This window comes from Micromys minutus (assembly GCF_963924665.1).
Source record: "Micromys minutus genome assembly, chromosome: 33".
Taxonomy (NCBI): Eukaryota; Metazoa; Chordata; class Mammalia; order Rodentia; family Muridae; genus Micromys; species Micromys minutus.
Window position 1 is genome coordinate 19,073,284 of NC_137968.1, and position 24,518 is coordinate 19,097,801.

The 24,518-nt window shown below is 41.7% G+C and overlaps 1 protein-coding gene across 2 annotated transcripts in view; it reads left to right on the forward strand.

Moving 5' to 3' along the window:
• COL14A1 (collagen type XIV alpha 1 chain) overlaps positions 1-24,518 on the forward strand; it is a gene marked incomplete at its 5' end in the record, with an annotated part of 113,635 nt that overhangs the window by 38,601 nt on the left and 50,516 nt on the right. For both annotated transcript variants that reach the window (XM_080909345.1, XM_080909344.1), the window contains 11 exons: positions 2,444-2,500; positions 4,441-4,580; positions 5,558-5,681; positions 5,970-6,113; positions 7,517-7,681; positions 8,209-8,247; positions 8,708-8,846; positions 9,756-9,898; positions 12,152-12,261; positions 15,001-15,159; positions 22,236-22,313. In XM_080909345.1, coding sequence (XP_080765471.1) covers positions 2,444-2,500; positions 4,441-4,580; positions 5,558-5,681; positions 5,970-6,113; positions 7,517-7,681; positions 8,209-8,247; positions 8,708-8,846; positions 9,756-9,898; positions 12,152-12,261; positions 15,001-15,159; positions 22,236-22,313 — 1,298 coding nt within the window. The remainder of the gene's footprint in view (positions 1-2,443; positions 2,501-4,440; positions 4,581-5,557; positions 5,682-5,969; positions 6,114-7,516; positions 7,682-8,208; positions 8,248-8,707; positions 8,847-9,755; positions 9,899-12,151; positions 12,262-15,000; positions 15,160-22,235; positions 22,314-24,518) is intronic.

Consider the following 24,518-nt stretch of genomic DNA (forward strand, 5'->3'; position numbering starts at 1 on the left):
TTTAAGTGGGCAGCTCAGTTATTTTGAGTACAGTTGAAGAGTCATACAAACATCACTACCATACCTTCTTAAAGCATTTCCATCATCCCATGTAAATTTTAATCTCACTCTATCACCTTTCCACTCTTATGTGACCTCAAGTAATACCCTTTATTTTGTAGCGTCCTTTCCTAGACATTTTATGTGAATGAAAATACATAGCAGACAACCCTCTGTATCTGCCACATTTTAGTTAGCACACCTTTGAAATTTACCAAAGCATGAAGTGTATCAGATGCCCATTTCTTTTCTGGGTGACCGGAATTATGTCTTATGGATGCTCATCATATAGTGTTTGAAGTTAGCACATGTTTGGTAGTGTGCAAGTCTTAGGGCTAGGCCTGTTTGATTGGATCTCTGTGAGACCACTTTCTACCATCATGGTCTTGGGAAGTCCAAAAACGTCGAGATTCTTTTTGCTCATTCATAAAATTAACTATGACCATTAACCATGACCACCAATGGTTGTCAGTGAATGCTCAACAGGGTCGAGCATCTGTTGAGCTCTTGAACTTGTGTTTTGTTGAACGCGTACTGTGTCTTCTCCATTCCCTTCTCGGGAGTCACAACTAATCACCACAAGGGTACAGGTCACTGTCATGCATTTCCTATGAACCTTCACTTTGACCATTTTTTAATCCTTGGACATCTTTCAAAGACAGTCCATGTGCCCTTCTGGTGCCAATCTGCCGGAAGCTTTCAACTTCTGGGTTCTGGGGTTTATAGGCTAAGTTCACTGTTCATGCTCGGTGCTTGTCTGGCTGTTAAAGACAACTGACTTTGTGACCCCAGGTCTACTTTAGCATCCCCTTACCTTAATTTCACATCTGTTAGCTACCAACAAGGAGTTAATCCCAATCGGATCTCTTAGTTTGATGGCACTGTCTCCCCGCTGTGGAAAACATGTGTCTTCTTGTAGCTTCCATCTCCTGGCTCAGTCTGCTGTGTGACACCGTCATATGGTTGACAATAGGGGCCATCCGTGTGCCGTGTAAGGAGTGGACGCATGAGGCACCAGGATGGGTGTTCTTCATACCCTAGATATGCTCTGGCTAGATGTTTTGCTCTAACAAACTTTCCCTTGATGCGATTCTGAGTTTATTGATGAAACTGAGGATACGTCTTAATCTTGTATAGTAAAAAAAATGCTTCATAGTAAAGATGACCCATTAGTCCTAAGTCATTTAAGTGCATAAGCCTGGCTTTGGAAGCATTTTGTAGTGTGCTAAAGAAAGCTTTGCAGTCATAGTTTTAGGATTAGAAACTGTCTTTTTCTCTTTTTTTCCCTCTCCATTTTAATTTTAGAATTCTCAAACAACAGCAAGAAAAACCTTTAAAAACAACAGGGATTCATATATTCATCACTGAACAGGAGCCTCAAATAAAGTGTGTTTCCCTCATTCTTTCTTCTAGAAAGACATGGTTCTATCACTGTGGCTTCCTCCAAACATGCCTTCTACTTTACCCACAAATGGGATCCTGCCATGGCGTCCTATGACTTGCTTACGTCACACAGTAATTAGCTCATGGACTTTTCCCCTTGTTCTTTCATGGTGACTCATGCCATGGAGCTAATTTAACTTTATTGGATCCTAGGTTAGAAGAGAATACAAAATTCATCCCTTCTTATGAAGGGTTTCCCTTTAAACATCTGTCCAAGCTTGAGCTTACCCAGCTGTCGGTTGCTCGAAGCTGGAGTTCCCCTTTGTGGATGGGTGTTATCAGTAGAGGCGTTTCCCAAATATTAAACTGGGATGATGAGCATTTTCTGTATTGTTTCTGAATCTTCAGTGTCAGGTATCAATAGAAATGAAAATTAAAGTATTATTTTAACTTTACCAACAACTGTAGGTCGCAATGGGTCTACAGCTCCTTGGTGCTTTGCTGTGGGAGTTGACGAGAGACTCAGTCTTCTCTCTGACTGTCCCCAGGTCATCTGAATGCTGCAGGCCGGAAATACCTGACCACACCGGTCCCTAATTACTTATCCTTGGTCATCAGACATGAGAGGCTCTTTTAGGATGCACACTGAGCAGATTAGATGTTAAAGCATATTCACTTGTAAGCAGCATCTTTGGAGACACAGGCTGGAAGGATCAGAAGTGTCAGGGACCAAAGGCTGATGGTCAGTCCTCAAGTAGAGTGGGAAAGAGGCTCACTGTCTATGTGAAAACAGCCAGAACCTGTGTCTCAGCAGCAGGCTAGGGCTGCTGCGTTCCCTCACCATCACCGTTGCTTTGCTGGCAGTTTGATTACACCAACTCCTGCTGGGCAGCCTGAATGGGGGCGTGGCAGAGAAGGATGGATAAAGCCAGTTTTCACAGGCTGTGACTAATCTATGGCAGTCATTAGGTCTCTGTAGATGAGAAGCTAATGAGCACTTTTTGTCCTTTTATCTACATAGAGTCACTTCCCACAGAACCACCAACTGTCCCTCCAACCATCCCATCAGCAAAGGAAGGTAAGAGAGCAAGAGCGACGTGTGAGTCCAGATTCAGTGTTTCTGTTGTGTTTCTTGGTTTCTTCAGTGAAAACTGAAGTGTATGTTAGAGAAACACTCGGCAGTAGAGAGCACATGCAGTTCCTGCAGAGGGCCTGAGTTTGCTTCCCGACTTACATCAAGCAGCTCACAACTGCCTGTGACTCTAGCGCCAGAACTCGGGCCTCCCCAGAGTCTCTACTCACATAGGCAAATACACATCATTTAGAAGCTAAATTAAATACAAATCTTAGAAGAAAACCAAGGTATTAATATCAAATATTTATTGTCTTACCTAATTTTCTCCTTAACATACATACATAGCTTATCAAACCATGACAATTAAAAAAATCATTTCCTATTCAACCATGTACACAGATGGGTTTTTCCTACAGAATTGCTTGATATTGACTTCACTGAAAAATCTCAGAATAGAGAGTGTTCACCATGGAAGGATAGTTACATAGTATGTACGTGTGGAGCTAGTGTGTAATTTTAAAGCAAAGGGAGTTTACCCTGAAGTGCATCTCCAGCTTCTGTCTTCACTGCAGCAGCTGGGGCTGCCAAGGTCATTACGCAAGTTTCCAAGGGTGATCATTGGTCACCATCTCCTTAACGAGCATTTATTAGCTACACTATTCATTTTCAAAGTTCTTCTGTGAGGGGTGGGCTCAGGTAAAGGAAACATGGCCTAATAAAATCTTTGCTTAGGAAAGATAACTCTGGGCCAGGGAGAAGGCTCAGTTGGTAAAACTTCAGGCAAAAGCAATGGAAACCTGAGTTCGGATCCTAGCATCAGCATAAAAGCTGGGCAACATATACAGAGCCCTGGGCAGATTCTTTGCGCCCCTGGCCCAGCCAGGCTAACAACAATGGCAAACTCCAGCTCCGATTCAGCAAGACGCCTTGTAGGTGGGGAGTGGTGCAGAAAATATCCAGCATGGGCTTCAGGTCCCCATGTGCATTGATTTGATACACATACACATGCGTGAACACACGCATACACAAATGTTAGTTCATGGTGCTCATATCTGGGTTGGAATGTTGATGCAGCTCCTCCAATGTAGCCATGAAAGCTAGCCAGCAGGGAGGCATCCCTTCCCCCTGAGGAACCAGAATTTATTCAGAGCATGGGGAGGGGAGTGAGAGGGTAGTAGAGACAGAGAAAGGAAGGGGGGGAAGGGGGGGGAAGAAGGATGAAGAGGAGGAGAAGGAGGAGGAGGGAGGAGGAGGAGGCATAGAGGCTGTTCTTGAGTAAGTGGGGAGGGAGGAGGAGCAGGGGGGAGAGAAAAGAGCCAGAGCAAGAGGGGTGGGTGAGCAGCCCCTTTTATAGTGAGTTAGGCATGCCTGGCTGTTGCCAGGTAACTGTGGGGCGGAGCCTAGATAGAATACTAGCAGTAGGGATCAAACTGAAGGCTTTGAGCTTGTTGGGTGGGCAACTCTCTAGCGACTGCACCACATGCCCAGTCCTAATTGTAGTTTACCTGATTGCACCACATCGCATTCTTCTCCTAAGCTTGGACCCTCTGCTGTTAATTCAGACCCAGCAAGCACAGGGTGCACAGTGTGGTCACAGACTGACTCTTAGATAGTGCTTATTGCTTCCTTCGGTCTCTCCATCCCTTTGACCCCCATTTCTCCTATCGCTCATTTTTATTCTTTTCAGTGATTGCTGGATTTATTTCTCTCCCTGTTCTCACATGCTCAGCAGAAGCTTTTCAACCCTAATTGGGAACCTGGAGCACGAAAGGGAAATGATGGTGGTAAAGTTTTAGAAGCACAGAAGCTAGAGCCTAAGAGCGTTTGCTTTCCCTTTAGGAAAGAGATCTAGTTACCAGAAGCCAGCTAGTCTCTGTCTTCTGGCTCGATAATGCTGTTATTTCCCTCTAACCCCTGACTTGAGATATATCCTTGGTCTTCAGTATGTAAAACTGCCAAAGCAGACCTAGTATTCATGGTGGATGGATCCTGGAGTATAGGAGACGACAATTTCAATAAGATCATCAATTTTCTGTATAGCACCGTGGGAGCCCTGGACAAGATTGGTGCAGATGGAACGCAGGTAAGGCCAACCAGCCAATCACTGCATTACGCTCTGAACTCAGAAATTATTTCCGTGGTCACTTGTCAGGGGATGTAATCAAAGAACTGAGATGGTGGGATGCTAATCTTTCTACTTGTCTAACCTGTAGCTCCTGGGATGTATGCTTCCAGGCTTGCTAGGATGTAGCCCAACAGATCTGTAGAGGACAGCCTCATACTGCAGTGTCAACAGGTTAGATGTCCCTGCAAGAGCTACTGAGATCAGCAAAGTAAAGATGGTGGGCTAGTGGGGGTACTTATTTTATAGTGAGGCAGAGTGTCTCTTTACACATAATATTTTCTCTGCCCACAAGGACACGGTAGTCTTGAAAGTAGGGGCCAGGCTACGGTCACATGTTTTAAGGATCACGTGAAACTACTTCGTTCATTCAACAGATAGTTCAGTGGATCAAAATATGAAGCAACAAAATCAAAATTGCCCCACAGTGTCACCTGGATAGAAGTCAGACGCAGGAAACTAAGATGAACGAGACCACAGGTTTTGAAATGGAACACGCTGGGCTTCATCTGCCTGCTCTGCCAAAGAGCGCATACGTGGTCTTCACCCTCTTGCTTGATTTCACGTGCCTCAGTTTTCTCCTTTGTACAGTGGGTAGAATCCTAGTAGATACTTTATATTTGTATCACAGGAAGATCTTATAAAGAAGGCAACCCTGATTCTGTGTCACAGCCAGTGACCAGAGTTAGGAGGCCAACTTTTACCTGTTAGATGAATTGGCAAAAATCCACAGCCATTAGAATTTTGTTTTGTTATTTTTAAATTCTGGTTCTTAATCAATTTAATTTTCCTTCAAATTTGATATCTGATCTATGGAAAACTCTAAAGAGGTGATTGGGATGAGGAAGGAGTTTAAACTATGGCTGCTGCAGTGCCACTGTGTGTTCTGGCCCGTGGGATCCCCTCCTGTGTAAAATGGATGCACCCTCTCTCTGCAGGTGGCAATGGTCCAGTTCACTGACGACCCGAGAACAGAATTCAAACTCGATGCTTACAAAACCAAGGAGACACTTCTTGATGCAATTAGACACATTTCCTACAAAGGGGGAAATACTAAAACAGGTAAGACCCAAACAGACATTGACCAAACAACGCCAGGCGAAAGCTCTGGTGGTCATTAGGAATTTGAGGACGGCTGTGTCATGAGCCTGGCTGATTTGTTCTGGCCCTGGGTGTGGACTACAGGGCCTCACATGTGCATCACACGTATCCTGCTCTTGCATTGCAATCTCAGCTCCCAAGACACAAAAGGTTCGGTTGCTTTCATTGACGTAGCAACGCTGACCCAGTCTCTTCCGCCCAAGAGAGCCTGGGAAGGAGTGAAGTGGAACTGTCCATTCTCTGTTTCAGGAAAAGCTATCAAGCATGTTCGAGACACCTTATTTACTGCAGACTCGGGCACAAGGAGAGGCATCCCAAAGGTCATTGTGGTCATAACTGATGGACGGTCACAAGATGATGTCAACAAAATCTCCAGGGAGATGCAGGCAGATGGTAAGGTTCTCTCTCTCTCTCTCTCTCTCTCTCTCTCTCTCTCTCTCTCTCTCTCTTACACACACACACACACACACACACACACACAAACACACAAACACACACACACCATCATCATCATCATCATCATCATCATCATCATGGCTATCAAGAACAATGTTAGCACTAAACACGAATTCCTATCTGCCCAATTAAATTTTCCCTAGTGGATAATGCAGATTTAAAAAAATATATATCACATACCTTGACAAAGAGCTGTGACTTGTTTCACCAGGGTTTTGTGTTTAGGGAACTGCAGCTATGACTTACAACAGTACTGAAAGGGCCAGTCTGAAGAGCTGTCTCCCAATCTGTGAAACAAGTGTTCTCACAGGATGGCTGTGAAGGGTCAGTTATATGGAATATGTGTGATGATTTGTTTGAATTATAGACTTGACAAAATCTAGAGTCACCTAGAGAGGGAGTCTCATCTCAACGAGAGAATGTCTAGACTAGGTTGGCCCTTGGGCATGCCTGCGAAGGGTTTCTCAGTTGGATTGATGGAGGTGGGATGACCTATGCCACTCATGAGTGGCCCCATTTCACGGGCTGAGCATCAGCACCCGTGTCTCCATTACTCTCTTCCTGACAACGGGTGCGTTGGACAAGTTCCCTCCTCCCCTGGCTGCTGTGACTGCCTTGCTGTGATGGATCTGAAACTGTGAGGCAAATCAAATCTCTTCTCCCTAAATCATGTTGGGCAGGGTGACAAACCAAGATGGCATGCTCAGCAGCAGCAGTTTAATACTTACCTGCTGGGTTTTACATGACGGCCCCGTTTACATTGCTAGGCCTTAAGCTGTACTTCTGGAGGAAGACATTTTCTAAGCAGCACCTCACAGCATAGATGTCAGAACAAACATTAAGAACACGCAACTGCGGCTGGAGAGGTAGCTCAGAGGTTAGAGCACTGACTGCTCTTCCAGACGTCCTGAGTTCAATTCCCAGCAACCAAATGGTGGGTCATAACCGTCTGTAATGGGATCTGATGCCCTCTTCTGGTGTATCTGAAGACGGCTACAGTGTACTCACATACATACAATAAATAAGCAAATAAAGAAAATTGAGACAGAGCTATCTCTGTGGCTTGAAGGCCAGTCTGGTCTATGTAGTGAGTACAGAAATAATACAAAGCAACTGTAAAGGAGAACCATTGGGGCTAGTGCATCAACTGGGCATTAGCTTCAGTGCTTTTTCTTTTTAATGGAAAATTTCTTCAGGGGATGATGGAATATTTCTCATGGAATGAAATATGCACATTAAGAATTCTGATGAACAGTAAAGAAGGAATTAGCCACTTCTACCGGGCTTCTAAAATGAGCACATTTTAACCGTTTGGACACCTCGATCCGTGTCTGTTACAGGTTACAACATCTTCGCCATCGGCGTGGCTGATGCTGACTACTCCGAGTTGGTTCGCATCGGCAGCAAGCCCAGCTCCCGTCACGTGTTCTTTGTGGATGATTTTGACGCCTTTAAGAAAATTGAAGATGAATTAATTACTTTCGTCTGTGAAACTGCATCAGCAAGTTAGTTCTTGAGAACTTGTATTCATGACTGGGCTAAACATCTAAGCACTGGAATGCCTGAAAATAGGGCTCCACCTAGAGCTGAGGAAGAAGTAGAGAGGCTCAGCGCTGCTCACCACACAGGCCTTAGGTCCTCTTCCTAAGTTGACACTTTGTATTAAACACAGGAATGGGAGGCAGGATGATTGAGGACAGCCTGGGGCACAGCATCAGCCTGTCTTAAAACCATAGCAGAGCAGAGCAAGCCAAACCAAACCAACAAATACAGGAGACAGTTAAAAAAAATGTCTTAATCAAAACATCTCTCATGTAACACCCAGTGATTTGATGGACCCAGGAGGGTGCTTGGAAGCTGTGAGTCTTTGGTGACATTAGGTGACAACAGCCATATTTCCTCAGAGTTACCTCACAGGTCAGGTGTCAGAAGCTTAGGGAAGGTTGTGTTCATTTCCTGTGCCCACGACGATGGGGTCATGCGTTTGGAAGGTAGCGAGTCATGGTTTTCTATTCCTTGCTTTGTTTTCCAGCCTGCCCAATGGTCCACAAGGACGGAACTGACCTTGCAGGTATGCGTTCTCACAGTTCTCCCTATTTTCCTTCACACGACACAGTCCAAATCTGGTTTCCCATTGCTAATTCCTCTAAGGCCATTTTTACCCCCCTCCCCTCTGAAATCCACACCCTCTATGCCTCTCATTGGAAAACAGAGAGGCATCTAAAAGTGAAGATAAAATAAAACAACAAAAACCAAACAAGTCAGACAAATAGGACAAGACAGGAACAAAGAACAGGAGGAAACGTGCCAAAGAAAAAGCCTGAGATACACATAACGATGGACAGACAGACGTGTGCACACACAGGAATCTCATAAGAACATAAACACAGAGGCTGTCACTGTCATGTTTTAAATACACATGCGGATTGGTGCATGTTTGAGGTCCGTCTGCCTGTTTTTGTTTAGATACTTAGTGGGAACTTTAAATTTTTAAGAGCGCCTGTCGTGATCCCCCTGTCTCACCACTGTAGGGTTTAAGATGATGGAGATGTTTGGTTTGGTCGAGAAGGACTTCTCCGCAGTGGAAGGCGTATCTATGGAGCCTGGCACCTTCAATCTGTTCCCCTGCTATCAGATCCACAAAGATGCCCTGGTCTCCCAGCCAACAAGGTACGTTTGCTCCGCAAGATGCTAAAGTCGACCATGTGTTTATTGTATCTCAACATAAACATTGATGCCAGTTTGAAATTTACAGTAATAGCTTGTGGTAAAATTTTCTATGTTTAGAGCAAATGACATTTATAGTTCTCTGTTTAAAAGCAGCTCCGGGGCTGATAATTTGGCTCTGTCTGCAGTTAAGAGCACTAACTGCACCTCCAGAGGACCTAGGTTCAGTTCCTCGCACCCACATAACAGATAACTCTCATCTGTAGCTCCACCTCCAGGACATTTGGTGACATTTGGGCATTAGGCATAAACGTGCTACACAGAACTGTATGCAAGCACAACTCTTATACACCAAACAATTTTTGAAAAATTAACGTTAATCATCAGCCCCACCCTATGATCCTGGTTGAAGTTTAGCATGTTTTCACCTGAAAATACGTAAAAATAATGACGGTGACATCGCAGCACAGTGGAGCATAAATTATCCTAAGTCCTGAGGGATGCTAACTCCCAAGCCTATAAGTGTTTCTGAAACTCTGAAGTGCAAACTAGAGAAGCCAAAGACGTGAGGTAAAATCCATAGTTAGAGGCAGGGGAATGATTCCGTGATAAATGTGCTTGTTCTGTAAGCCTGACGAGCTGGGGTTAAATACATGAAACCACGAGCAGAAACGGATGTAGCAGTGTAATGTATGTCTGTAACCCAAGCACCCCTGAAGTGGGTTGAGAGGAAGAAACGGGAGAATACTCCCAGAAGCTGAGAGCCAGCCGAAAGCGGCGATCTTATGGAGATTGGTGGCAATCTCCTTTTGTTTTTCAAAGCTTCTCTAGTGAAAATATGTCACTTAATGGTCAGAGATGACTCTGAGTCAAGAGCGAGACAATGAGCTATTATTTTCACCCGACTGCCAGGTATCTGCATCCAGAGGGATTGCCTTCTGACTATACAATGAGTTTCCTGTTCCGGATTCTTCCTGACACGCCACAGGAGCCTTTTGCTCTTTGGGAGATTTTAAATAAAAATTCTGAGCCGCTCGTTGGGATAATTTTGGACAGTAAGTATATTTGTGTGTGTATTCTGTATATATGTATATTTGTGTGTGTATTCTGTATATATGTATATTTATGTGTGTATTCTGTGTATATGTATATTTACGTGTGTATTCTGTATATATGTATATTTATGTGTGTATTCTGTATATATGTATATTTGTGTGTGTATTCTGTACACATAATGACACACGTGGCATGCGTCTTGCCCTCTCATGTTGCAACGTAACTTATGTAACGTATAAACAACAAGCAGTAAATTATGAAATCATTGATTCATTCACCTATTAATCCATTCTTTCAAGAAGTGCTCCCTGGGGGCTGGAGAGATGGCTCAGTGGTTAAGAGCACTGACTGCTCTTCCAGCGGTCCTGAGTTTAGTTCCCAGCAACCACACGGCAGCTCACAACTACCTAGAGTGTGACTTGATGCTTGCTTCTGGTGTGTCTGAAGATAGCTACAGTGTACTCGTACACATAGAATAAATAAATAATTCTTTTAAAAAGAAACCCAAAATTCTCCCTGAAAGCTTGTTTGGTGCCAACATTAGGCACAAAGTGGATCTCAACGTATGGGCTGCAGCCATCAGAAAATATTCTGAAGACGATGGGAAATAGGTGTTTTCTGATGGTCACAACCCACAGGTTCAGAACCACTGCTCTCTGTGGATGGGGAACAAGGTGGAGCTAGACAAGCGGTTCCTACTAGACAGCGAGGACTGCGGCAGAGCAAAAGTAGGGGGTGGGGCAGTGTTTGGAGAGGTAGGAACAGAAGTTCATTTGTTGGACATGGATATTGTAAATATGAGACTGCCAATTTGACAGCATCATGTTTAGAGAAAATCCTGAGACAGAGAAAAATTTGGAAGCTGGGTGTGTGTGACACATGACAGCAAACTCTATCTACAGTTAAGAAAGTGTGTCAAGATGCTGGGAAACCACAATGCTTGGAGGCTGGAGACTTGAGGAAGAACCATCAAGGGAACCTCCCCCTGTCCTGCTCTGAGTGTAGCACACAGCGCTCAGCTTCTGACTCATGTCGCCAAAGTTACTGAGTCTCGAAATTAGAGACATGAAAGGCATGTCTACCTTCCAACAAACTTGGATAAGGAGACTGGTTTGATATTGTTTCAAAAGGAAGTGAAAGAAAGGCTTACTATATAGAAAGCAATCAATAACCAAACATAGTTTGGAGAGAAACTTCTGCATTGATACGGCAACTAAAGCGAATCTACAGGCTGGAAGGGATTAAGTCATTAATTCCATATATGTTCTAGGTTCAAAAATGAAGAAGTCTTAAAATGCCTAAAATTAGTTTGCTCCGTGTCCTGGTTACCTCTGTCACTGTGACACAGCATAGTCACGTGAGAACAGAATCTCAAATGAAGGACTGTCCAGACAGAACTGGTCTGTTAGCCTGTCTGTGGAGGATTGTCTTGATTGTTCATTGATATAGGAAGCTTCAGTCTACTGTGGGCGGCACCTGGCCCAGGCAGGTGGTCCTATACTGTATAAGAAAGCCGGATGAGGATGAATCTGCTAATAAACCATCATCAACTAGCATCTGCCATGGCTTCCGCTGCTCTCTTTGGTTGTGTAGCATAGCAAACAGGCTTGGCTTTGGGTTTTTGCCTTGAATTCAGTGATAGACTCATGACTCATAAGCTTAAACACGTTTTCTTTTGTTTTTTTTGTTTTTTTTTTGGTCAGTGTTTCTTACAGACAATAGAAAGGGAACCAGAATGCTCCACTTAAAAGCAAAATACAAATGAAACATTAGTGTAAGAAAGCACTGCTGAGAAAGGAGCAAGTTTTAAATTATTTTATTTATTTACATTCCAAATGTTGCTCCCCTTGCCTTTGAGAAGGTGGTCCACCCCCATCCCGTTTTTATTTTTGTAAGACAACAGACTGAACATTAAGAAGCTTCTCGTAATAAAGGAGACATCTGTGGTGGGCTAGTAGACAAAGTGCCTAGTTTTTCTCTCCTAAATTTACTGACACTGTCCTCTCTCATTATGGTGTCTCTCCAGAGATGGTGTGGAAGGGACATGCATGTTTTGGTCCCTGCATTCCTCATCAGCCCATATCATTAAGTCAACTACTTTAGCCACCTAAAAGCCTGTGTCGAGCTGAGGGCTGTTCAGTGTCTCAGCCCCTCATGTTATTTAAGACAAAGCAACGGATTCACTCTTTTCTGTGAAGCTGAATTTTAGGAAAGAGTTATACACCCTTTAAAATTTTTCTTTATTTGACTAGATGGCGGGAAAACCCTAACTTACTTCAACTATGACTATACTGGAGATTTTCAAACTGTCACTTTTGAAGGACCTGACATCAGGAAAATGTTCTATGGAAGCTTCCACAAGGTTAGTAAGCCTTCATGTCATGGAATCATCAGCTCTATTATCTGTCACGAAGAGGAGCAGCAGAAATGCATATGTATGTGTGGGGGCAGGGGATGGTTGTTGTGTTTTTTGAGATCTTTCGATATTGCTCCGGCTGTCCTAGAACTCACTTTGTAGACTGGGCTGCCTCAAACTCACGGAGCTCCATCAGCCTCTGTGTGTTGAGATTAAAGTCATTCTCCACCACACCCAGCTCAGAAATTAAACTACATGGAGCTTTAGATTTCAGAGTTTAAGCAGAGTAAGAATTATTTCCATTACGACTTGATAATTTCACCCAGGATTCCAAGTTAGTGGTTCTAAGATGGGATCCGACCTGTGATTTCTGGCAGGCTTTCACAGGATTTAATGACAGACTTGGCCCAGACTTCCCTTTAGAGGAGAGTACCACATTGCTATGTAACTTGTGCTCACTGCCGCATTACCTAACATAACACATAACGTGTAATATGGTAGAGATGTCTGGTTGGGCTACATAGCTTAACGGGTAAATGCACTTAGCACTAGGTATTGAAGGCTTAATGATCTGAGTTTGATCTGTGAAACCCATGTGAAAAATGGAAGGAGAGAACTGACTTTACAAAGTTGTTCTCTGACCTCTACACACACACACACACACACACACACACAGAGAGAGAGAGAGAGAGAGAGAGAGAGAGAGAGAGAGAGAGAGAGAGACAGAGAGAGACAGAGACAGAGACAGAGACAGAATAGAGAGAGAAAAGAAGCAGGATTACTGGTCTTCCTGGCCATTTGGAATTTTCTACATTCTTTTGGTATCTTTACTGAATATTGTATAATTAAAAATAATCACATATGAAAACTTACATCTTTTCTTGTTCGATAGGATTGCATACCTACATGAAAAGTGTGTGTATTGTGTATGTAGAGGGGGGTTTACAACTGGAGGTTTACGAATTAAAAGCTTCATTAACAATGAACTTCACTAGGATCATGGGTGATTCTGGTCTTAGTTGTGTGGAATATACTGCACCAGCACCAGCAGCCAGGGAAAACTGCAAGGGAGGGGTGAAGCCTTTACAATGTCATTTGTGTCAAAAGAGGATTGTCATTAAAGACCCCAGCTTAGGCACGAGCTTGTGTCCTTACTTCAAGGAACTCTATGTGTTCTGGGTAGTGTAAAGCTTTGTTTACCTTACCAGAACTTCCATAAACTAGAAGTGAGGTTTCTTTATGACTGGCTTTAAATGTGTAAAGCTTTAAAAGTTTAAAGGCTGTATAAAGAAATGACTATTAAATCCAAACAAGAAACAAAATAAGCTGATGCAGCATATGACTATTGGTGGAAGATGTCAATGAAAGTTCAATTCATACTGATAAGATTTGATTTGTTCAAAGCATTACAAGCGAGTAAATATCATTCCTTATTGATTATTAGTTGGCTCTATCTTTTACATTTTGGATATAAAGGTATAGTCCTAAAATGTTAGTAATTATATAAGTGGAATAACCACTTGTATGTGTGTTTTTAAGCAAAATATTTTTGAAAATGTTTTAATGTCTTGTATAAAGCACAGCATTGTTTTAAACACGAGAACAATCTCGCAAGAACATGTAGAAGTCCATTTCTACTCTTGTGAATGTCAGTGCTAACAAGCAGTGTGGTAGGATTTTCCTAGGAATGGACTTCTATTGAGCAATGTTTAACTTCTTTTCGAGAGGGAACTTTCTAAGGAATTGCACTGCTGAATGGAATTACTTTTATCCCGATGAAACTTAAAAAACATTAAATGAAAATAGGTAGGAATCTATCTGCCTTCTTTCATCTTTTGTACATCCATGGATAAAAGTATATTAATATATAAGATGTTAAACAATTGACAGGCTAAGTCTGGTCATGATTTGAGCATGGCGCTGGCTGGCTCAGTTTTTATAGCCTTGATTCACAGCCTCCAGTCCTCTTTGTGGAGGTGACACGGTTACCTTTCTTTGGGAGTGAAATCATTATTGGAGTGTGGATTCTACTTTTCTTTCACAAGTCTTCCACAAACAAGTAGCATTCCTGAAACAAAAATAATCCCAATTCACAATGTGTCGAAGGTCCATTGATTTCTATGTCAGAACTTGGTTAGAGTGTGGTCACTTGGTTTATTTCAGTATACCTACACTCAATGGTTACTTAAAGGATGAAACAATGTGGCTTTTCCATATCCTCATAAGGAATCTGAGGCGTCTGGGATAGTGCTCTTCATGTCCCTGACTATAGTTTGAGAAAACCACACCATACAGTAAGCTGAAGGGCTTCTCGAGCGCATTCATTGCTCTCCTTTCCCTCCCTTAAGAAAATGTCCTTCACTCTCAGGACGCCTTTCAGCTGCAGGGAGATGGTGAAAAATTGGGGAAGGCAGTGGGGGAAAGGAAGAAATTAGAACTAATTATAACAACACATGCATAACATTCATAACACACAATATTTTGTGTGCTAACTAAAAACCTCAAGAAAGGTAAACTAAAATCTCTTATAAAAAGTGGCTCTTTTAAAGTCTTGTCAAAGTGACATAGCTAGAACAATGATTCTAGAAAAGGATAATTCTAGAATATTGAGCAGTCATGAAAAAGGTACATAGCAGACAGAATTCTCTTCCTTCTCTGTACTTAACAATCAGCCAGACAGTTGCCAAAATAAGTTTATAATCCTTCCCACATGGGATTTCCTAAAACATCTTTTATTTTATCTAGCTCCATGTTGTTGTCAGCAAGACTTTGGCCAAAGTAGTTGTTGACTGTAAGGAAGTTGGCCAGAAGGCTATAAATGCATCGGCAAATATCACGTCGGATGGTATGGAAGTACTAGGGAGGCTGGTCAGATCAAGAGGACCACACGGAAACTCTGCACCAGTAAGTAGACAGGGAGGTGGAATCCTGTGTCTGTTACAGGAAAAATTCCTTTACTATTTATTTAACTGTTTGCTTTTTTTCTTTTTCTTTTTGGTTTTTCTTTTAATGTTTATTGTTTTCTAATGACAGAGTTTTCTAATGGTCTGCGTATGTAGGGGGGGCCTTGGAATCCCCCCATCTAGTCTCTGTGGGAGCTAGGCACAGCCTCTCCTACTGACGCTAGACAAGGCAACCCAGAAGAACCTGTCCCACTGTTAAAAAAGATGAATGCACCGGTGGATAGATAAATAAATGTATAGATAGATAGATAGATAGATAGATAGATAGATACATACATACATACATACATACATACATACATACATACGTACATAGATACATTATACCTAGGAAAGTGGTATATGTCTCTAATTTGGGTTGGATTTCTATATTTTAAAACTATTTTGTGCTATCAGTACCCTGTACTCATGTAAAGATCTTTCTGAAATAATTTTTACATCATGAAAGTGGAATTGAAGCCTGGGCGACGTTTAATTGGCCGAGAGTCACGTTCACATCTCTTTCGCTCACTCCCTCCCCACACAAAAGAATCCCAGTGCCACGGGCTTCACACCCACTCAGTGAGTCATCCTAAAACTAGTAACACTGTGTTTCTAAAAAGACTGATTATTCTAATCTGAATTTCTCCTCTATGTAACACTAGAAACTGTGTTCAAGAGATTGTAAAATCACAGATTTAGCAAACCATGGCTACGGTGCATCAGCCAATCCGAGGGTAGATCCGATTATGAGAACAAGGGCAACTCGAGGCCCACATCACTTAGTACTGTCATTTTTAATTAATTAAAATTTAATTAAATTAAAAGTACTAATTTAAGGCATGGTGTATCTAACGTCCCTGGCGGGAAGACTCAAAGGTGAGCAGCTATGTTACTGGACAAATGAAAAATTTCACAACAATGAATTTTCCATCCTTCACCTCACCTTTAACAGACAACTAAATACTCATTTGCAACTTGATTATTGGCAGTCACAATCCTTTGCTGTTCTTCATTTACTCATATTTTCCGTCTCTAGACAATATAAATTCCCCAATACGGAAACAACACTATAGACTTCTTTAAAAAATATCATTACAGTTTCTGATACATTTCTAGAAGCAGAATATGTGCCCAAGAAACACTTGGTAGAGCATAAATAGAAATGTCTACTTCTCATACATAGAGTTTTGCTTGTGGCCCCGAGCCTCAGACCTTGTGAATATTGGGCAAGGAGCTTCGACTGAGCTACTTTCTGAGCCTCAGACTATTTGATTTGCATAATTTGTTTCCTCAAGCAATGTCATCTTTAGTAGGCTCCCGTGTATGGCATTGACTCCAACCTCTTAATATATCTCCTGCTCTCCTCTATTTGTATTTTATAGTTATAACTTTATAATAACAATTATAGTGTGTTTCAAATTATATCAGAGGTAAAAATGTACTCTATACACATAACCGATAAAATGTCAAAAAATTTATTTGTACACCTAATTGTGCCTGTGTATCTCAGGTATGCTGGTGGTAATTTTTCACTGTGGCACACCAAAGCAGTGCAGTTGAACAGAGGGCTCTTTGTGGCCACTGGAAGACAAAGCGGGAATTTATAGATGTCAGTAACTAAAGACTTCTTTGTAAGGCTACTAGGAAAAGAGCCTTAGCTTCTCTTCTAATCTAGAAGTCTATAAAGGACTCCTAAGTAGATTGTCAGTCTTCCCACTTACTAAAGAATTTGCTTATGCTGAAATGGATAATATTAGGTTAGATCTTAAAAATGCAATGCCATGCAAGAGAAGTCCTGGCCACTGGATTCCAGTTTCAAAAAGTATTGATCTCAGTGTTTGTCTTCCTCTGTAACCAGAGTTTGTGCAATGGGCCCAGCTTAGATAATTCCATGAGGAATAAGTGTAGCTCATAGGTCGGCATCACCTGCCAAATCTAACATTAATTCAACATGTTGGAAGGTTCTGAGGGTTCCCTTTGAAAAGATAATGTATTCTTCCAAACCATAGTTGAGTGAAGGAGAGAGGATTCAGGGTTATAATAACTACTGTGTAGAAGCAGCTTACATTTGTAATAAAAACAGCCCATGCTCAGAAATGCAAGATTTTTCAGGCAGTGGCTGTCCCCAGGGAGACTAAACTAATAAGCAGGCTTAACTTAGCTGTCAAAACATATGTGTAAAGAAAAGTAACTGCCTCTACTTTCCAGTCTTTCTTCCTAAGAGGTTTTTTACATTTCTTCCCCCCCCCCCCCACTCCTTTTGGATGATTCCAGAAAAGGCTTGAGCGTCTGGAAGGGAACCATGTTTCTTACAGTGCCTTTCTACCTTTGGAATCTGACACTGAGGTAGTTATTCACTTGGCATTTATTCAGCCTCCTGCTATTGAAATAAAAGCGAAATATGCCAAGAAGTAAAATTACAGGAGCCACCTATAATTTATTCACGGAGTAAAAGTTTTAGTGTAGAATTCAGCAGAATTCAGCTGATGGTTCTTCACTAGCCAAGTGTTAACCTTTCGCTCTATTGAAAGCAGGCTTCCCTTCCTACCTTATATTCTGATCACAGTTGCCCCTATCCCAACTTTCCCCGAGATTCCCCGTCTTCTCTACCCACCCATATCTCGCCCTTTCTTTTTCCTACACATTAAAATACAAACAGGTATTCAAAAATATCAAAATTAAAATAAGCAAAGTCAAACTAGGATGAGACAAACAAAAACAAAAAGAACAGAAAAACAAAAACAGAAAAACAGAGCCAGATACTCAAGAACACACACACACACACACACACACACAGAGAGAGAGAGAGAGTGAGTGAGAGAGAGAGAGAGAGAGAGAGAGAGAGAGAGAGGGAGGGAGGGAGAGAGGGAGAGAGAGAGAGAGAGTAAGTAAGTAAAGCTATAAGTTAACAAGCAAACCGTCATTACTAGGACAAAGTGCCAGGCTACAGAAGGTGAAAAGATTTTTACCAACTACACTTTCAATAGATGACTAATACATGAAATATATAAAGAAGTAAAACAAAAGCAAACCCTGATATTAGAAAAAAGTAAAATTTTGAAAGGACTTTTCCCACATGTTGCTTCTTTAAATCCTTACATTATAACAGCTGCCAACTTGTATGCCTGTTGTGTCTGTGAAATGTATATTCCCGTGAAATATCAATTTAATATTTTAAAACCATAGGAAGAGATGTTCATACTGTCTGCTTTATCGATGATGCTAAAACTCAGCTTTGAATTAGTGAGATCTCTCACTTTAAAAAAAGTGAGGACATTGAAATATGAAACTGTGATCTTCCTAGTACTGTCTGGCTTCTGCTCCGCTGCTGTTTTCTGCTAACCTAAACTCTGCCCACCTTGAGGCAACAAGTCTAATGCAGCACCCTTGTGCCCATTCTTCTGTTGTTAACTTTCATTTCCGGATTTAATGGAACACTCATGGTTTTCCTAAAATTTGACAACTTAAAAGTAATCCATAGCTCTGAACTCTACCATGGCAAATGCCAAGTAGACTTGCTCTTGATAAAGTCAAGGAGAAGTTGCGCACCTGATAAGAAAGGGAAGATGGCTTAGGTCTCTGTACCTCTCTCTATGTACCTCTTATATACAGAAAGCTTGGGATTTGTATAAGGACATGAATAAGTACTTACAGTATTTAAGAAACTATTGGAGGGGAAAAGTCTGGTACTGAGTGGAAACTGGAGCCGAGAGCATTTTGAAATTCCCATTCATAGATCAAAATGACTCAAGTGCCGAAACATTTTAATCTTATTTTCTTGCTAACATTTGACCCCAAATGACTTGCCTTTTGAGCTACACCCAGACAAAAAATGTCCAGGGATGAAAAAAAAATGAACATTTGTCATTGACTGGGGGTTCTATTTAGAGAAAGTACAAAGTGTAAATGTGGAAGGTCAGATGTTTTTTTCTTGTGTTTTAAAGACCTGGTCTTTTATGTACTGTGTTGAAGTAGAAGGAAGCTGTCGCTTGCATACTGCCCGAGCTATGACTTCTTTGGGACTATGCTTTGCCTTCCAAGGTACTCAAGTATAAAATGCTTTGGTGTCACACATCATGTTATCTCCTGTGGAAGATGTACAGCTATGCGTAGCATTGCTTTTGGAGAAAAAGCCAGAAACCATATGTTTTTTATTCTGCTGTTGCTGTTTTTCACACCATCTGCATAAATGTCCCTTGGGAAAGAAGTCCTAAGGACAGCTAAGGAATCTAAGCTATCACAAATACAAAACAACTGTGAATAAATTTTGTGTACTCAAAGAAAAATCTGTGGATCCCATCTAAGAGGATAAACGGAGCTCATACAAATCCTTATCGCTCCACAGGGCAGAGGGTTACTCAGAAGTTTATAGGTAGACATTATGCAGCCATAGGTGGCTGAGTGCTGAGTGTTTGTTGGAGAAATTTCAAGAAGGCTTGATACATACTAGAGGTGGTGAAGGGCTTTTGCTTTAAGTAGATCTTCCCATTCACTAAAATACATTAACATGAAGGTTTGGTCCAGGGATGCTAAATTTCTTAATGGATTTCCAGACGTTGGCTCAGGGATGCTCCATCTCTTAGTGGATGAGTGGTTTCCAGACAAAGCTGACACTAGCTGATGGTATCCATGGTGAGACCCATTGAATACCTGTTCTCAAGTGCAATAACATTAGGAAATCAGGCTGGGCTCTCTCCATTTTAAGCATTAGCTCAAAGATACACTTATTACTAAATAAACCACACAGGTTTAGACCACACATGGGTTGGGCTGCTCAAATCTCAGCTGGAGTTGAACCTCCATGATATTCAGCTCCTCAAACAGGATTGTCTCAGGTTCTACAGCTCTGGGCTGCAGAGTGAATGTGATTGTCACTGTGCCCCAGGGTAACAACCTGAGCAAAGGTACAGACACAGTGCACAGAGCAGATTGTCAAAACATGTCGGATAGTTTTGGGCTTTCCCGCACCGTTAAAAGTAAATAATGTAGCAGAAATCTCGTCTGCATTTCCCTGGACGCTCTCACTTTTACTTTGTACATTATTAGCTTACAAGCTCTCAAAGTGTTGGGAGAGAGTTGTACACGGGATTTCCAGATGGCATTTACTGTTGAGGGCAGGAATGTGTCAGGCACTGCTGTAGTACTCGCTCCACCCTGACTCACCTTCACAGCAGACGGAATACTTAGTAGAATTGAGTGGCTCTCCTTTGAAGTACTTGGAACTACTGAGCCTGGAATATTCAAATACACACAACGGGACGTCTTGACGATGGGATCCAAGTGTAGACACAAGATGCATTTATGTTCCATGTATATCGTTTACACGCATTCAACAGGAACTTCAGACACCTTCAATGTGTCTGCATTTTACACGAAACCCATGCAGCAAAGCCAGTTAGAGACTTCTTTTGGCGTCATTTCAACAGCCAGAAAGCTTTGCACACTCAAAGTAGGGGTGTTCAACTATGTCAGCGCACACTTTCGCAGATGAGAAAGCAGAGTTCAAAACAAGAACTAATGTCTTCAAAATAGCTCACTAGGGCTGGACTCAGCACTCCTATCCCAGAAACCTAGCCCCATGGCATACAGTCTTTGTGCTATCTGAACTCTTTCTTGCTATTTTACAGTTACAAAAGTCTGTTGTACTGCACTTTAGGAAATGTTTTTATCTTTATGTTTTAAAAAATTTGATTATTGTTTTGTTATATGGCTTCCCTGTCTTGGTTCATATCTATCTTACTGGATATTAACTCTAAAGGTGGTGTTGGTAAGCTATGTGCCTTGCCATCATTTTAGCAAATAATGCATTGCTATGATCATTTCAAGCAAGTAAGAGGTTTTGAATAATGAGTCTGTTTTCAAAAGTCAGGGTTTTTCCGTTTACTGGTTAAACATCCCAATAATGCACACAGCTATTCTTGAGCAGGAGAACAGAAAACCTGATTTCATTTTCTTACCATTAGAAGTGGCTCTTTAGTGATACTCTGGAGCTTCTGGTGGCCTGTTTCAACAGAGTGACTCTGTGAGCACTGTCATTTCAGCCCAAGGGCTCTGGGCCACGGCTGAGTTCTTTGAACTACATGTTTATGGTCCTTATTGAAAACATTCCTTGCTGGAGGAAGGTTGCAGATTAAAATGAAAACATTATCATCTTCCCAGGTCTTTCATTGATGCCGTACTTCAATATTCCAAAGCAATGTAGAAAGAAGTATGTGGGAATAATCGGGACAGTATGTTGACGTTAGTCCCCATTAATGTTATAAAGATATTTCTGTACATGTCACCTCTTATCTTGAGTTATTTCCAATATGTGTGAATGAAATAAGGCTAAGCATTTACAGTGTGACAAATCACTTACATAAAAATACAAAGTCCATGTACCCAACGGTTCTCATTATGAATCTCTCCTAGCACCTCACCGAGTACAATATTTATTTGAGAGTCTCCCATTCCCTATAAGCTTTTCTAGCACAAGACTGTTTTGTTTTCTGTTTTCACTATTGTCTCAGAAAAGGCTTTGCAATATCTCACTTACAGTAACAAGGATCGCACGGGGGAATGAACTAAGTTTATTCCTCAGGCTTTCTGCGTGCTGGTTATGTAGTAGCTACTATGTAAGTGACTCAGAGACGAGCAGTTCCCCCTGGCCTTGAAGAACTGAAGGGCATATAACCCAGATAACTGAGCAGTAGCTGAGACATGATCTATGAAGAGCACCTAGAGCACTTGATGACTACAGGGCATTGGGGAGGAGCTCTAAGGGGCTTCCAAGGAAGACTGCCCACAGAACTAAGGTTGCTGTAGGTGGATCCGAGAAGGAGAAAGGATGGGAACGGGATATAGAAAGCGATTGTAGACAGAATGTTTGCTCACTCTCCGTTTCAGGAACAAAATGAGTTTTAGTTATTTACTGGATTATTATGTTATTAATATTGTATGATAAATACACTAGTATCTCATCTGATGAAATAATTATAACTGAGCACACTTTACCTGCATTGCCCTTATCGAATGACCATTATTTTTCTTAACCAGTTCCAGTTACAGATGTTTGATATTATCTGCTCCACATCGTGGGCCAGTAAGGACAGATGCTGCGAACTCCCGGGCCTGGTAAGGATGTTTTCACCTCTATCGAGCAGTAAAATCTATCTCTTCTTTTGAGTGAGAGCCAGTCTCTCAATTCATACTGCAAGCAATTCCTTTTGTGATGACAATTAAAGACAGTAGAAGAAACCGATGAGACCACCGTGTAGAATCCCACATGGTCTGAACACCGTACCACAGATGCTGTTGACGCACACTCCAGGTGCTCCCAAGCTTCCTGCTTTACAAAGCTCCTTAGGCCAAAGGAAATACTTAAAAGTTACATTGATGAAATGTTTGGATGTAAGCCTCTTGCTTTTCCTAACACTCAGTCTCCATAGCAGGCACTGAAAGAAAAGGACGGTATTTCTGTTTGAAAGCATATACTCATTGAGTGTGGCAGTGTTGCCTGGGAGTGAGCCACTAGTCAGAGTTCTTGCATGGTTCCCGAGTCAAGTTCCTGCTCTGACTTCTCTCTGAGTCAGCTGAAACAGACCCTTTCCTCTCCTAAGTTGTTTTTTCCAGAGTGTTTTTATGACAGCAGCAGAGGGAACCTAGAACAAGGATGACCTTGAACGTCGACCCTCTTGTCTTTTCCTCCCAAGCCCCAGGATTACAAGGCAGCATCACCAGGCCTAAACAAAGCTCTGAATTTTCTTGAGCTCATTATTCCCACGAAGTCCAGCAGATGCTAAGTGCTGCTGTATTTTCATTGAATTTTTAAAACGTTCACAGAATAAATACAAATTTGATAGATTGCCTCAGATTTTCATGCCACAAGGATTGGGAACTGTAGTCATAATCCATATGACACCCCCAGAAAACTAAGCATTTCCCATTATTTTCTCATAAAGTTGTATCTATATGTCTATGTGCAGACACAAAAGGAGATTCATAACTCCCAGACTCCTCATAGAAAGCAAGCTGGAGGAGGAGGCTCTTCTGGGAATGGATGTTGGCATACCCTAATAATTAAACCCACATAATGAGCACAGTCAAGTCTTCAAGACGTCTAGAGGTTTTGATTTTAGAACCAGATTAAAATATTTACTGCAGGCAGTAAATTCCTGGGAGCTTGTTTGAGGAAGCAAGTAACTCATTCTTTCTTCATCAAAATAAGTTTCTAAACTAGTCATGAATTAAACAAGAGGTCTTAGTGTTGCACTTAAAGGTCTATAGGTTGAGAAATGCAAGAGGAAACAATATCTCATGGTAGATCTAGCAAATATGTCGTCACCAACTCTAGGAAGTATCCAGGCTCTTTCATTTCTCCTTGCTTTATTCACTAAAGTCTTATAAATTATTTCCCATGAAGACAGATCAACAGTAGAAAAATCACCACTGGGTCTTCAAATAGGATTCCTGGTGCTAAATTCTTCTGGGTGATCTTTTGGAATACCTTAACGTATGTTTCAGTTCAGCTGACCGAGTATTAGAACAGATGAGAAATGTCAGCAGGAGATGCGAATGGGTGTCTTTCCTTACTGCCCACCGTTTAAAGAGAATGCCATGGAAGGAATATGGTCATCTGTTCAACCATTTTAGGTCATCTATTCAACCATTTTAGGTCATCTGTTCAACCATTTTAGGTCATCTATTCAACCATTTTAGGTCATCTGTTCAACCATTTTAGGTCATCTGTTCAACCATTTTAGGTCATCTGTTCAACCATTTTAGGTCATCTGTTCAACCATTTTAGGTCATCTGTTCAACCATTTTAGGTCATCTGTTCAACCATTTTAGGTCATCTGTTCAACCATTTTGAGGGTTTTGTTTTAAATATTTTGGAGACTCGCTTATCTTGGTGGTCTGTTGTCTGGCCCTGTTCTATCTAACCTCTCACTATCCTGTGAGGTCTTACATAAGGGCCTTTTCATCTACTCAAGGGAACTGAAGGGCTCTGTGAAGCCCTGTTGTTTTGTACCTCCGTGCCTCTGTTCCAGATGGGAGATTTTAGCACAAGGCAGCTACCAGGCACTCTGCTTTGCTCTGCATTTGGGAAACTCCCTTGAATTTAGTCAGCCGAACTTTAGCAATCGTTTTCAAACATCTCCAGTCAGTAGATATCCCAAGAGAAGAGAAAAGGGAGCCCTACCCTAACACTTCAGGTCTATTGTGTGTTCTTGGTTTCAGCTACAGAAGCTGATAGAGCCCTCATAGGACATAGATTTGCTTAAGCAGTTTTACTTCTTGGTTTGAATCCATATCCAGTAGTTTTGACTGAGCCTTTCA